Source organism: Oryctolagus cuniculus, chromosome 2 (assembly GCF_964237555.1).
Source record: "Oryctolagus cuniculus chromosome 2, mOryCun1.1, whole genome shotgun sequence".
Lineage (NCBI taxonomy): Eukaryota > Metazoa > Chordata > Mammalia > Lagomorpha > Leporidae > Oryctolagus > Oryctolagus cuniculus.
The window spans coordinates 20,511,863-20,527,511 of NC_091433.1; the positions used below are offsets into that span (position 1 = coordinate 20,511,863).

General features: G+C 47.3%; 1 protein-coding gene across 2 annotated transcripts in view; it reads left to right on the forward strand.

Moving 5' to 3' along the window:
* The window catches only part of ANAPC4 (anaphase promoting complex subunit 4), a 43,237-nt gene that overhangs the window by 25,115 nt on the left and 2,473 nt on the right, over positions 1–15,649 (forward strand). For both annotated transcript variants that reach the window (XM_008274744.4, XM_008274749.4), the window contains exons 16-26: positions 3–58; positions 3,895–3,944; positions 5,066–5,122; positions 5,413–5,469; positions 7,256–7,349; positions 9,799–9,896; positions 10,436–10,497; positions 10,578–10,616; positions 10,717–10,818; positions 13,643–13,717; positions 14,511–14,684. In XM_008274744.4, the coding sequence (XP_008272966.1) occupies positions 3–58; positions 3,895–3,944; positions 5,066–5,122; positions 5,413–5,469; positions 7,256–7,349; positions 9,799–9,896; positions 10,436–10,497; positions 10,578–10,616; positions 10,717–10,818; positions 13,643–13,717; positions 14,511–14,684 (864 nt within the window). The remainder of the gene's footprint in view (positions 1–2; positions 59–3,894; positions 3,945–5,065; positions 5,123–5,412; positions 5,470–7,255; positions 7,350–9,798; positions 9,897–10,435; positions 10,498–10,577; positions 10,617–10,716; positions 10,819–13,642; positions 13,718–14,510; positions 14,685–15,649) is intronic.

Below are 15,649 nucleotides of genomic sequence, written 5' to 3' on the forward strand. Positions count from 1 at the left end.
AGAGTTATCGATAGTAGTATGAAAAACTTCAAAGCATTTTTTCGGTGGCTGTATGTAGGTAAGTGAATTGAATGAAGCATTCTTGTTATTTTAGCACTTAGTTCTAAGTGGGATGTCGTTTTAGACTGTTTGAGTTACTCTAGTACAATTTCAAATCCTGTGGAGGTAGAGCAGATAGTATGATCCTCCACCCAGTGCCCCTCCCCCAGCTTCAGCGCTTACCAGTGCATGGCCACTCTTACTCCACCCCCAGCCCCAGCCCCAGCCCCAGCCCGTCTCCCCGGGGAGCACGGGCACCCACTTACAGTGCCTGTTGTTCCTGCTGCTGGTGACAGTTCGCCTGCTTTTTCCCTTGTAATGTTTCCTGCAGTTGAATAACCCTTGATTTCCTGCTGTGTGTCAGGCACTGTTCCCTTCAGTAGTCTACTTCCTGGTTTGCTTTTTGGCGTTCTGTCTCTAGAGCTGTGCCGTGCATCGTGGCAGCCACTAGCCACGTGCAGCTGTTTAGACTGGTAGAGATGCTGTGGCACTGCACACTCCGATCCTTAGTCGTCCCTGGCCACGCCGGCAGTTCTCAGGGGCCACCTGTGGTCAGTGGCAGCTAGAAGCAGAGCTACACTGAGTGGGGACCACCGCTTGTCTACTTTGTATCTCCTCGGTGTCTCTGCTTCGAGTAGGGAGTTGAGTGTACATATGTGTGTATATTTTATGTAGCTCCATTTCCACTGCTGTTTTTATGATCTCTTAATGTCCTTGAAATAACCCAGCGTACATTTCCCTCCAACATGTGCAAAATGTGTCAATTTTGTTAAAATTCTAAACAGTGAAGTACATGCAAATTACCTGTAATGTACTAATATCCTTTGGATAAATATTATTTATTTACCATTTGTTATGACTCCTTAAATTCTGACATTACAAATGCAGACTTTGTATTTTTCAGCCTATTACCACTGCTTTTGTTTAAAAACTGAATGTGATCTGTAGATGTTGATATTTGATTTAGATTTTTCTCAGAACTATACCAATATTAGCCAGAATGGGGAACCAGAGTGTTTATCAGGCCATCCTATTTATTTATTTATTTATTTTTAAGATTTATTCATTTATATGAAAGGCAGTTAGAAAGAGAGCCTCTTTTTTTTTTTTTTGAGATTTATTTATTTACTTGAAAGAGTTACACAGAGAGAGAACGAGAGGCAGAGAGAGAGAAAAGTCTTCCATCCGCTGGTTCACTCCCCAGATGGCCACAACGGCAGGAACTGTGCCAGTCTGAAACCAGGAGCCAGGAGCTTCTTCCAGGTCTCCCACGTGGGTGCAGGGGCTCAAGGACTTGGGCCATTTTCTACTGCTTTCCCAGGTCAAAGAGATCTGGATCAGAAGTGGAGCAGCCAGGACTTGAACCAGCGCCCATATGGGATGCTGGCGCTTCAGGCCAGGGCGTTAACCCACTGCGCCACAGTGCCAGCCCCGAGAGATATCTTCTGTCCTCTGGTTCACTCCCTACATGGCTGAAGCCAAGAGACCAGAACTTCATCCAGGTCTCCCACATGAGTTGCAGGGGCCCAAGCACTTGGGTCTCTTTACTTAGCATAAATTAGAATATTAAAACTAAATGAGACCTTGGAAATCATTTCCTTTGACCAAAGGCATTTGGTTTTACTTATAGTTATTGGAGGTAATTTAGACCGTTTCTATTCTTATTGCTGATGATCACAAGTATCAGGATTAGAAGAACAGCGAGGGGCTGGGGCCATGGTACAGTGAGTTAATCCTCTGCCTGCGGCACTGGCATCCCTATGGGCACTGGTTCTAGTCCCTGCTGCTCCTCTTTCTGTCCAGCTCTCTGCTGTGGCCTGGGAGAGCAGTGGAGGATGGACCGAGTGCTTGGGCCCCTGCACCCGCGTGGGAGACCGGGAAGAAGCTCCTGGCTCCTGGCTTTGGATCGGCACAGCGCCGGCCGTGGCGGCCATTTGGGGAGTAAACCAATGGAGGAAAAGCCTTTCTCTCTGTCTCTCCCTCTCACTGTCTGTAACTCTACCTCTCAAATGAATAAATAAAATCTTTTTTTATAAAAAAAGAAGAACAGTGAGTTAGCGCAGGTCCCCGTCATTGCACTGGGACGGTGTAGCGAGCATGCTGGGTTGGAGACCCGGAGACCTAACTGCTCTCGGCTCCGCCGCAGTAGCTGTGTGAGGACGAGGCCCCCTTCTGTGTTGCTGTACTTCAGCACCTGATAAGTGATCAGTCTCACTCTTGAATGGATCATGAATACATGAATGAATGGAACTAGATTCTAGCCCGTTGCTCAGTTTAGAAGCTTGAATTAGTTAAAAACTAAAATAATCTTTACTTGCAGAAATAACTTCCGACATGCTTGTCACTGGCCAAATACAGTGAAGAAGGCTGTTCAGACAGTGTGCATGAGCACACGCAACGCATTTAATCTTGTCTTAGGGGAATGTAATACCAAAAAACATAGTACTGGGGAGGACAACCTTATGAAAGGGCAAAAAATGTCAGGCACGGCACTAAAGAAAACTACGTAGATATGCATACATGAAGAAGATCCAGAGTGTTCAAGGAGAATGGAGTTGAAAGATGATGAACACTTGCCATGAATTTTAAGGATTTATTTATTTTGCTTGAAAGTCAGAGTTACACAGAAAGAGGAGTGTCGCTCCCCGTCTTCGTGGAGGAACGACACAGGACCCTGCGCTGTTCTTTTGTCTGCTCGGCCCTCCCCGGGTTTGCTGCTGGTCCTTCCCGGGTTGGCTGCCATCCTTCCACCTCCATGGAAGGGCGGTGCCCCCTGCCACTTTCCCCACTCCCGCGGGGGAGCGGCACACCGCCGGCCGGCTCTCTCGGGGGCTGCTCAGGTGTTCCCTTTAGATGTTCCTGGTGCATGTTGTCTCTCTCCTCCTTTATAGTCCTCTTCCACCAATCCCAACTCTGCTACCCACACGCCGAGTACGCTGCTCTCCTCCAATCAGGAGCAGGATCAGCTCCTGCAGGTCATCACTCAAGTTGGCGAGAGGCAGCTGCGTAGAAGCTGTTTACTCCTCTCCCAGCGCCATATTGTGGGAGAGCAGATGCATAGAATAAGTCTTAATTCCAGTAACTTAGTCTAGTCCGAGTTGCTCCCCACAGAGGAGTGGCAGAGAGAGAGAGAGGTCTTCCATCCACTGGTTCACTCCCCAGTTGGCTGCAACAGCTGGAGCTACACCAATCTGAAGCCAGGAGCTTCTTCCAGGTCTCCCAAGCGGGTGCAGGGGCCCAAGGACTTGGGCCATCTTCTACTGCTTTCCCAGGCCATAGCAGAGAGCTAGATTGGAAGTGGAGCAGCCTGGTCTCGAACCGGTGCCCATATGGGATGCCGGTGCCACAGGCGGCGGCTTTACCCACTATGCCACAGTGCTGGCCCCTCCATGAATTTTTTAAAGCATGCTGGTGAGTGTGTGCATGCATGCCTCAGGTGTAGTGCAGCTGTCTTCATGTAACAGAAAGGCCGAGGGAAATAAGCCAGGTCTGATTTTGTAGGGTTTCACAGGAAGGAACTGGTTACAGACTCTAAGGAAAGAAACAGTTGTGGGTTGGAATGAGGCTACCACCCAGCACAGGAAGCAGTTAGGTTTATGTGGAGTGGCAAAGGGTTGAGGAAAAAAATAAAAATAATAGTTTAGAGTGATTAGACTAGCAGCTTTCAACCTGAAAATAGAAATCAAATCTAAGTTCTTCACACTTCAGTTTTTAGAAGAAAAACAAGTTTCTTGGCAAGAAGAAGCTCTTTAAAATTCAATATTTGGTTCAACAAATCATTTTGTATTTGAAATATATTTGTAGTTGAAGCTACGTGTGTCGTGTCTCTTCAGTTGTATGCCTCTCTGTTTGCAGCAATGCTGAGAATGACAGAAGACCACGTGCTTCCTGAGCTGAATAAGGTGGTACGTAGTGCTTGGCCGGGCCTCTCCAGATTTGTGGCCGCACCCTTGGAGCTCAGCTTTTCAGGTCATCGAGGGAACCCTGTGTAGGGGTCAGGCTGTGGATTTAGCCCCCTTTCGCCTCCCCCTCTCTTTTTTTTTAAAGAAACTTGCATGTGGTGGTTTTTTTCACCTTTCACAGTACCTTGTATGGCCATCTAAATTTGTAATTTTCATGCTCATGTGAGGTTCTAAAATCTGTATAATGTAGCATCTTTGTATTCCGTGGTATAACTTCCTTAAGTCTTAAATGCACTTTCCTTTTCCCTGGAAATGAAGTACTTAGATGTTAGTATCTGTGTGGACCTCAGGTAAGCCCCTGTTTCCTTCTAACTGTAGGGATTCTGACAGATGACAGTGGAGTCTCCTTGGAGGGAGATCTTAGAGAAGAGGGCAGAGTTCTCATTGAATTCCTGTGGCCCCTCCTCCTCGCGCCTGCCTAGAGTGTCCCTCGAGGCGGAGTCAGGGGTTTGAGACTGAGAGGATGGAGAGTATTAGCGTTAGCCCGCGTGGGCTGGAAGGCCCTCCAGCAGGCTGAGTGCTGCTTTTGTACTAGGTGACGAGTACCAGACCAGGGTAGTTTCACAAGAGGTCTTTCCGGATAGAACCGTTAGCTTTGAATCCAGCTATGTTTTCATGGTAATCGTGGGGGAGAGACCTCAGCGTGTGCCGGTTTTGAGGGTGAGAGATTGCGAGAAGCAGAGGCAGCACTGAGGCGTGCAGCGGCGATTACTTTGGCCCTTCGGAAGGGTAAGGCTGCTTATCCGTGCTCAGAGCTCTCCTGCCAGAGGGAGCCCTGCTCGCAGTCTTAGCAGAAGGCCTGCCCTGAGCAGGCAGCCTCGGGCCGTCGGTTCTGCGGCTGGGGGACTCGCTGCTTGGGAGAGGATTTGGAATGCTCAGTGCCATCCTTGGAACCCCAGGACTTCGCTTCTTCACGGCTGCACAACCACTGCTTCTTAGGAGGAGCTTTGTGCCTGTTTTCACGGGCTTTTAGTTCTTAGTGAAAAATTCACATGTATTATTACATCATATTTCTTCTATTTGGAAACTTGCTTTTAATTTGTTTTTATTCCTTTTGTTGATAGATGACTCAAAAAGATATTACATTTGTTGCTGAATTTCTTACTGAACATTTCAATGAGGTAAGAAATGTAGTTTTTAAAAAAATGGCTACAATACACCTGGGTATTGATAAGAAATGATTACTCCAGTGTTATGGAAGCCCTTAGCATCTACTTTTTTTAAAACTATTTTATAGCAGTACTGATTTTTATACATAAAGTCTACAAATCGAATTTGTTTTTGTATACCTTACGAAAAAGTGCCACTGACAGCACTCTTAAAATAAATGAATTTTTTTGGTTTAAGCTTAAGATTTTTCCTTTTCTTTTGTGAGTTGACTTAAGAATTAAATCATATTTATTTTTTCTAGGCTCCTGACCTTTATAATCGCAAAGGAAAATACTTTAACGTTGAAAAAGTTGGTCAGGTAAGAGCTGTGGATTGAGTTGCCTTATTACCCTCTTTTTTTATTTATTTTATTTATGTGGAAGACAGAGTTACAGAGAGAAAAGAGAGAGAGAAGTCTTCCATCCGCTGGTTCACTCCCCCAGTTAGCCGTAATGGCCAGAGCTGAGCTGATCCAAAGCCAGGAGCCAGGAGCTTCTTCCGTGTCTCCCATGTAGGTGCAGGGGCCCAAGGACTTGGGCCATTTTCTACTGCTTTCCCAGGCCATAGCAGAGAACTGGATTGGAAGATGGGCAGCGGGTCTTGAACCAGCGCCCATATGGGATGCCGGTGCTGCAGGCAGAGGATTAACCTACTGTGCCACGCTGCCGGCCCCTAAATATTTTTATTTAAATACTGAATTGAAAAATAATGTATTTAACAAAAGTAATTTATTGAAGACTGTCTTCGGGATTTATATTCTTGCAAATCCCTTTGATGCCAGGTAAAGTCTTTTATCTCCTTCAGGCATTCTGAGATATGTGTATTGTTTTTGTTGAGTATATAAAGAAAATATACACTCAGATGTGTAGCTGGGAAGGGAGAAGTATTGTAATGGCTTAGTCAGGTAATTGTAGCTAGCGATAGTACACCAGACCTCAACAAGTAATGGTATGTGTAAGGTTAGTTTGTGTGGAATCTAAAAATCGCATCCATGAGCTGTCCATCCTCAGTGTTTGAAGTGGCTTCTTCCCCCTTGCACTTCGAGTGGGTCTCTTGTAGCATCATACACTGGCCGCTGTGGGAATACTGGCTCCCTGGTTATGCAGTTCCGTGTGCCTTCAGCTGGTGGCAGGCAGAAGTGGGAGCTCACTGGCGTCAGCACTGATCTGACCGGTGACGTCTGAGTGCGGTGGGGCGTGAGCACGCAGGAGCAAGTGCCAGGTTTTCCACAATTTTAGTTTTTGCTTGAAAGTTTAAATTGTAGCATTGGCAGCAGATAGTCAGTCGTTTTGCTCAAAGTTTTCAAGCTCATTGCATTTTTGAGAAGCTATGTGCCAAGTACTAAAGTTGGAATAATCATAGTTTGTCTACCAGTTATTCTCTCATGTGAAAATGTGATTCCCTTCCAATCAAAATGAAACCGTGTGGCTCTGCTCACAGCTAAATCAGTTTCACAAGTGCTTTGCCTCAGGAGAGCCACCATACCCGAGTGCAGCAAAAGTATCTGTGTCCCTTCCATGACGCCGCTGTTAACAGTTTGCACTCACAGGCGGAGATTGAATAAAACTGATCATTTAATAGCTTCATCCAAGGCAAATGAAACTGAATATGTGGCAAAAAACAATACAGTAACCGCAGGTATGAATCAGGGCCACCGTGTTGACCCTCGGAGGCACCCGTGGTTTTCCCACCGTCAGTGTAAACATAGCCCAGTGAGAAAGGCATTGCTGTCAAACTGGCATTGACCTGGTGGTTCCCTGATGGCATCTCAGGGACGCTGGGGTCTGCGAACCACACTCAGGAACAGCTGCGAGAGCGTGCTGGCAGCTGACACCCGTGAGGCGGCCTTCTCTCGGTCAGGTTAGCATTCGCTCAGGTGCATACTCAGTTTGGGGTCTCCTCATCTGCAGCATGACCATCTTCTAGTGCTGACAGCGTGTCTAGTTGTTTGGCGTGGATCACGTTTTGTCTCCCTCGCTTAGAGCAGCAGCGATGCACTGCCAGAAGACTCGCAGTAGACAGCAATACTCACTAAATAGAACGATGTCGGGCATGGGCCTCGCTCTTTAGTTACTAAATTTAAATTTCTGATTCTGTGTTTCTAGTACCTGAAAGACGAAGATGACGATCTCGTGTCGCCCCCTAACACGGAAGGAAACCAGTGGTATGACTTTCTTCAAAACAGCAGCCACCTTAAAGGTACTTCCATGATCCAGGGCACCTGGGCTGTGTTCACGCTCATTTGAGACCAGATTTTTAATAGGTCAGCTCACAGTTTTGCTCAGCACTTGGCCGAATACTGATCCAAATTCTGTAGCCTGATTTTTATGTGCCCATTTTATTTGATTAGAGAAACAGCAAAATAACAGTATGTGACATGATGCTAGGTAGAAAACACTCGATATTGTGCTGGCACCAAAATGAATTTTTTTTTTAACCTCTCGACACCAACAGGGTGACCTACAATTGTGTAAAATGCTGGCACTCCCCAGGGTTACCCCAGGCTCCACATGTGACCCCGCGTCAGGTCACAGGTTATCCCACCATCTGTTCATAGCTACTAGGTCAGGTTCCCACAGTGCTCCGTCCCTTCGGGTTGCATGACGCTGGAATGGCTCACAAAACCCAGTGAAACGTGTTACTTATTTTTACTGGTGTATCATAAAGCACACAACTCAGGACTAGCTAACCGGGAGGCAGGCAGGCAGGAAGGACAAGGTACAGAGGGAGAGGTGCTGAGCTGCTGTGGTCCTAGCACTCACCCACCCACCGGGTGTGTTCACCACCGGGAAGCTCTCCGGCCCCACTGTTTTCAGGGATGAGGGCTTCTTGACTCTGGGGTGGGTGATTAAATCGTTGGCCGGTGGGAAGTGAGCTGCAGGTCCCAAGCCTCTAAGCAGGGCTCGGCTCTCCGGGACCAGCCCCCTTCTTGAGGCTGTGTGGGGGCCTGCCAAGTGTGGCTTCCTTAAAACAAAAGCACTCCTATCACACTAGCACTCGGAGTTCCAGGGCCTGTAGGAGTTCTGTTTCAGGAACTGGGGACAAGGATCAAATGTCTGTGATACCACAGCATCTGTCACCTCTTGGGAGCTTAAAGTGTTAGCACAGTTGAAGTCACTGTGTCCAGCACAGCTGGGACCTGGGCTGCCGAGTGCAGCGTCGGCCTGGGGAGCACTGTGGGACAGGGTGAGCTGCAGTCAGGCTCGGGTTTGAGTCGTAGATTGGATGCTGGGGCATCTGCATGCTGGCCGCCTGTATAAATCTACTAAGCCATTTTTTTTTTTAATCCATAAATTAGACAGTATGATGTTTGGTTCACACAGCTGTCCTTAGCAATAGAAATAACACATACAAAGAACCTAGCAGAGCGGGGAGTCAGTAAATGCTAAAGTATATCTTGCTTTCTACTGACAAAGTAGCATTTTAAAAAAATTATTTATTTGAAAGTCAGAGAGAGGGACCAGCGTCATGGTTCAGGGGGTTACGCCACCACTTGCGATGCCTGTAGCCCATATCTGTGTGCCAGTACAGTTCTGGCTGCTCCGCTGCTTCTCTGTCAGTCTATCTTGTTTTGCTTTGCGTTTTCAAAGAAAGGCAGAAAGAGAGAGCTCTGCATTCACTCATATTCCCAGAGTGGCTGAGACTGGGCAGGGCAAAGCTGGAACCCAAAACTCAAAAAACCATGTCTTCCTTATGGGTGGCAGGGACCCGAGTACTGAGTCAGCCCCACTGTCTCCCAGCGTCAGCATTAGCAGGAAGCTGGAATTGGACCAGGACTTGAACTCAGGCACAGCAGTGTGGGACCGCATCCCTAGCTGCAGCTTAACCACCACACCAAATGCAGGCCCCTGATAAAGTCGTCTTTTAAACAGTGACAAGATTCGCACAGAGTCGTTTCTTGTCTCTTGTTTTCTAGAATCATATGGTTCTGAAACAACACTGGACTGCCATGGTCATCCCATGTGTCAGCATGAGAATTTTGAACTTTGTTGAACTTTATATAGCTTAGAGTTCCCAACAGTCCTCCCTCCCTCCCTTCTTTCTTTCTTTTCATTTATTTATTTATTTATTTGAACGTCAGAGTTACACAGAGAGAGAAGGAGAGGCAGAGGGAGAGAGAGAGGCCTTCCATCCTCTGGTTCATTCCCCAGTTGGCTGCAATGGCCGGAGCTGCAGTGATCCGAAGCCAGGAGCATCCTCCAGGTCTCCCACACGGGTGCAGGGGCCCCAGGATCTCGGCCGTTTTCCACTGTTTTCCCAGGCCACAGCAGAAAGCTGGATCAGAAACAGAGCAGCCAGGACTTGAGCCGGTGCCCATGCCCATACGGGATGCTGGCACTGCAGGCAGTGGCTTTACCTGCTATACCACAGCGCCAGCCCCAACAGCCCTTTCTTAAGAGCCAGCACAAGTAGTGTTGTTGGATTTTGGTTGGACCAAGCTTGCGCCTAGCGTGGGGATTGCTAGTGGGTTGTCAGTCGGGGGTGGCCATGGTTTTGGAGGAGGTATGTGAAAGTAGAATGAAGCGGCCAGTGAGGAGTCCACCCTGGGTAACCTGCAGGCTGGCTCCAGCAGGCAGCGTGTTGTCCTCCCCTCATCAGCAGTTCGCTACAGTTCTTTTTTTTTCTTTCTGTTTTTGTTTGAAACCAGAAAGTCCTTTGCTGTTTCCTTATTACCCTCGAAAATCATTGCATTTTGTGAAAAGGCGGATGGAGAACATCATTGACCAGTGTTTGCAAAAGCCAGCTGTAAGTTTGAAAGAAATGCATGTCTCTGTGTAGGAGCAAAAATATCTCTGAGTGATCACAGTCATTAGGATGAACAAGATGGAAGTCCTGATACTCAACCCTTGGACAAAAATGGCAGTTTCGTATGTCTCAATCTGATAAGGCATCTTGTTAGTTTCTTACATGAATTTTAAAAAGACTGCAAGATTGCAGGAGGTGTTGGCATGTTAGCATTTTCTTTGCTTCCAGAACAAACTCCTTATAAGGGGTCTGGTCTCAGTTTCAGAGCTGAGTCTCCTTTTTCCTCCCGAGCGAGGGAATGGAAGGGTGCAGGTGAGTGGTGTTGTGGGGTCAGAGGAGATGGCCCCTAACGTCCCATGTGCTTAGCTCCAAGGGCCTTGTCGACTGAGAATCTTCTCGTTAGAGCTGTCACTCAGTGTTCGGAGCACGGAGTGCGGTGATGAAGAGTGGGTTCTGCTGTGCTTGCGCTGTGACGGCCAGTCGCTTCCTGCGGGTCTGCACAGAAGCGCTCTAACTACGCTCCAATCTATCTCATACAGGACGTAATTGGAAAATCAATGAATCAAGCCATCTGCATCCCATTATACAGAGATGCTAGGAGGTAATTCTCTTTACCGCTGGGTGGTAGAATTCAGCAGCCAGTTTAACAATTTTTCTCACTTTTTTTCCTTCTTCTTTTAGTGAGGATTGTGCTCGTAGATTGTTCAAATTCCCTTTTCTGTAAGTGCATTCCTTGCCTATCTTTTGTGAACAGCACGATTTTGTTCCAAGCAGCAAGAGCTAAATACCGTGTTGTAACGTTAAATTTGTTCACCCTCAGGTGGAATAATAAAACTTCAAATCTGCATTATCTTCTTTTTACTATTTTAGAAGATTCACTTTATAAAATGTGCATCTTAAGGAGACATACTGATATTTCCCAGTAAGTATCAATCTGATGTTTGAATCAGAGATAAGATTGTATTACTTTTTGCTAATAAAGCTTATTAGTGCTTCCTTCTCAACACTTCAGATTTTAATTAAGCCACCTTGTGACGTTATAGTTGCTGTTTAATGTATCATTTACTGTTCTCGGTCTTTTTTTTTTTTTTTTTTTTTTTTTTTTTTAAGATTACTTATTTATTTAAAAGGTAGAGTTACAGAGAGAGAGAGAGGTCTTCCATCCACTGGTTCACTCCCCAAATGGCTGCAACAGCTACAGCTGAGCCAATATGAAACCAGGAGCCAGGAGCTCTTCCCGTGCGGATGCAGGGGCCCAGGCCCTTGGGCCATCTTCCACTGCTTTCCCAGGCCATAAGCAGAGAGCTGGATGAGAAGAGGACCAGTTGGGACTTGAACCCGTGCCCTTATGGGATGCCGGTGCTGCGGGCGGAGGCTCAGCCTACTAATGCCACAATACCCGCCCCGCTCAGTCTTTGATTTCATATCAACACGATAGCACTGAGTTAGGTAGCTGCATGATTCCTTTCTAGTGTAGATTTCTTAAATTTTTTGTTGGTGTGCAGCTATTGTATATTTTGTTTTCTTAGGAAAAAAAAACGACAGCAGAAAACCCAACATTTTATCATAGCTCATAAACTTTTTTTTAAGATTGATTGATTTACTTGAAAGGCAGAGTTGCAGAGAGAAAGGGAGAGTCAGATAGAAGTTTTCCATCTGCTGGTTCCCTCTCCAGGTGGCCACAACGACCAGGGCCGGGCCATGTTGACGCTAGGACCCGTCTGTCTCCCACTTGGGAGGCAGGGGTCCCCACAGTTGATCTCTATCTGCTGCTGCTTTCTCAGGCGGGTTAGCAGGAGCTGGATCTGAAGTGGAACAGCTGGGGTATGGACTGGCGCTCAGTGGGGTGCAGCCCCGCGGGTGACAGCTTCAGCTGCTGTGCCACAGCACCAACCCCCGTGGACTTGTTTTAACTTCTTAGTGGGGTTCCTCACAGGCAGGTGTACCTTGGGTTAAATACACCTTTCATAAAACAAGGGCCTTGGCTACAGATCCTTGTTTTGAGAATCCGAAGTGTAAGTTCTAAAAGATAAATCATATTCAGCATTAGTATCTTAAGTGGTTTTAACTTTGAATGTATATTTAAATTTAAAAATTTGGAGACCAAGACAGAGCCAAGAGAAAGAATTTGGTACTTCTAAGTGTCTAATGAAGGTCTCTTGCTACTTTGTTGACTGTTAAGATTTCTCTTTTCTTTTTAAAGAGATATTTATTTATTTATTTGAAACAGTTATGGAGAGAGAGGAAGAGACCAGAGAGAGAGAGAGAGATCTGCCATCCATTGGTTCACTCTCCAGATGGCTGCAACAGCCGGGGCTGAGCCAGACCAAAGCCAAGAGCCAGGAGCTTCATCCAGGTCTCCCACGTGGGCGGCAGAGGCCCAAGCACTTGGGCTATCTTGCGCTGCTTTTCCCAGGCCATTAGCAGGGAGCTGGATTGGAAATGGAGCAGCTGGAACCCAAGTTGGCACCTGTGTGGGATGCCAGAGTTGCAGGCTGCAGCGTTACGCGCTCCGCCACACCACCAGCCCCTGAGATTTTTCTTTTTTTGTTTGAAAGGTGACCTGACAGAAGTTGAGAAGAAGGAAGGAAGAGAGGGTGGGGAAAGAGGGCTCTTCTATCCACTGGTTCACTCCTCGAAGGGCCACAACAGCCCAGTCTGGGCCAGACTGAAGCCAGGAGCCAGGAACTCCATCCTGGTCTCCTACGTGATCATCAGGGGCCCAAGTACTTGGGTCATCAGCTGCTGCTCTCCCAGGCGCGTTAGCAGGGACCTGGATCAGAAGCAGTGCCTAACATTCTGAGCCACAGTTTCAGCCTCAACTGCAAGATTTGTTTTTAAGATTTTATTTCTTGGGGACCAGCGCTGTGGCGTAGCGGGTTAAAGCTCTGGCCTGAAGCACAGGCCTCCCATATGAGTGCTGGTTCTAGTCCCTGCTGCTCCTCTTCTGGTCCAGCTCTCTGCTATGGTGTGGGATAGCTGTAGAAGATGGCCCAAGTGCTTGGGCCCCTGCACCCATGTGGGAGACCTGGAAGAAGATCCTGGCTCCTGACTTTGGATCGGCGCAGCTGCGGCCATTGTGGTCTTCTGGGAAGTGAACCAGTGGATGGAAGAACTTTCTCTCTGTCTCTACCTCTCTCTCTGTAACTCTGCCTCTCAAATAAATAAAATAAATCTTTAAAAAAAAAGATATTATTTATTTATTTGAGAGGCAGAATTACAGAGAGAGGGAGACAGAGAAGAGTCTTCCATCTGCTGGTTTACTCCTCAAATGGCCACAACGGCTGGAGCAAGGCTGATCCAAAGCCAGGAGCCAGAAGCTTCTTCTGGGTCTCCCACGTGGGTGCAGGCACCCAAGCACTGGGCCATCTCCCATTGCTTCCCCAGGCCATAGGCAGAGAGCGGGATGTGAAGAGGAGCAGCCAGGACACAAACCAGTGCCCTTATGGGATGCCGGCGCTGCAGGTGGAGGCTTAGCCCACTTGGCCACAGTGCTGGCCCTCCCCTTTCCTCCCGCTCCCCCCCACTATAAGATTTTAAACCAAGTTAGTTTATCTACCGAAGAGGATGAACTACCTAAGGTCCACAGTAATTATCAGTATTCTGGAGAGAGGGATGGTAGTCTGTCCTAGGATCTGATGTTGAGGTAAATGCACCAACACTGGCAATCGTATTCTTTGAAGCATTTAGAGTCTTGGCCTTCCAGGTTGATCCATAGCGTGTCTTTCCCCTGTTCTTTCTTCAAGATCTGTAAGTAATGGACTGATTGCTGTTAAGTTTGGGAGCTTCACGTATGCCACAACTGAAAAAATCAGGAGAAGGTGAGTCTTGGATTTTGTCTGGATGACATGTGTAGGGACGTGTGGTGGATGTGCAGCAACGTGGCCATCCTCAGTAGTGGCGACAGGGAGACAGTCACTTCTGACCCAGGAGGCAGGATTCTTCACAGGCGTTCTGAAGGGTGACTTGACTGAGTTGGGTAGAGCTGCGTTGCCCTGCAGGAGCAGGTGTAGCATGGTCTCATAAATGACACTTCACTCCGAGCTCCCCGTCTGCTAAAACGGTGTGGGTGTGGGGCAGGGGCCTGCCGTGAGGTTCTTGTCACCACCAGCACCCGTGAGAGGCTGTGTCTCACTGACCCAGAGGACAGCAGGCTGCTGACGCCAGTCCTAGATTGATCTTCTCACTCCTTGTGTAAAATCTTTTTCTTTTAATGACAGAGTCTTTGAAGTTGTTGTATCTTTTTGTTCATATGTAAAATTTTATTTCTGCTTTTCAGTTTAGTTAACTTGGCTTACTCAAGGTACATATAAATGATGTTGTTGATGAAACTTCCCCAAGCCTAGAATCTAAACATTATTGTTGTCAAGAGTTTTCTAAAACTGTGAACATATTTCACAGATTTTTTTTTCTGATTTCATGATTACCTGATTAAGACCCTAGTTATTGTGCTTGTCGTATGAGCTAATGCTGTAGTTTAAGTGTTAATTGTATGGAATGGTACTTAATTTTTTAAGTTATTTTTTTCTGTTGATTGTCAGTATAATGTTACTTTATACATTTTCTCAGTAGTCCTGATTATCTTTGACATCACAACATTTGTTTCAATTCCAGCACCTACAGCTGTTTAGATGCGCAGTTTTATGATGATGAAACTGTTACGGTGGTTCTTAAAGACACAGTAGGACGGGAGGGAAGAGACAGACTCTTGGTCCAGCTGCCATTGTCTTTAGTATACAACAGCGAAGATTCTGCCGAATACCAGTTCACTGGGAGTTACTCTGTAAGGTAATTTTCTTTCTGCTACAGTTAAATGTTTTCTACCATGCATCAGAGATTCCAAAATGTTTGTTTCCTAGTTATTAGGGATAACTGCAGGACCCGTGGAGCTGAAATATGTCTATTATTTGAAAAAAAAAAAAAAGTTTTGTGTATTAGACGAACAGAGGGAGACAGTTCCCATGTGCTGGTTCGCTGCCCAAATTCCTGCAACAGCACTGGGCTAGGCCTGGCAGGGGCCAAGCCAGGAGCCAGGAACTCAATCTAGGTCTTCTGCGTGGGTGGCAGGAGCCCGTTCACTTGAGCCATGACTGCGGCTGCTTTCCACAGTCTGCATTGGCAACAAGCCAGAGTCAGGAGTGGAACCAGATAGCAGCCCCAGGTCCTCCAGTGTGAGATACTGGTCTCCCTAGATGTCCTCAACAGCCAGAGCTGGGCCGATACAAAGCCAGGAGCTTCTTCCAGGTCTCCCACATGGGTGCAGGGGTCCAAGCACTTGGGCCATCCTCTGCTGCTTTCCCAGGTGCGGTAGCTGGGAGCTGGATCAGAAGTGGAGCAGCCGAGGTTCAGACCGGCACCCGTATGGCATACCAGCGCTGCAGATGGTGGCCTTCAGTTGTCTTTTTGAGAATAGTACTGACCCTAGTTTGTGGCAGAGTTAATTATTTTAGATTTGCCTTTAGTAGTGTCTTTCTGAAATTAGGACCTCAGCTCCCATGTGGAGAGCACGTAACCAATTCTTTTTTTTTTTTTTTTTGACAGGCAGAGTGGACAGTGAGAGAGAGAGACAGAGAGACAGGTCTTCCTTTGCCGTTGGTTCACCCTCCAATGGCCGCCACAGCTGGCACGCTGCGGCCGGCGCACCGCGCTGATCCGATGGCAGGAGCCAGGTGCTTCTCCTGGTCTCCCATGGGGTGCAGGGCCCAAGCACTTGGGCCATCCTCCACTGCACTCCCTGGCCACAGCAGAGGGCT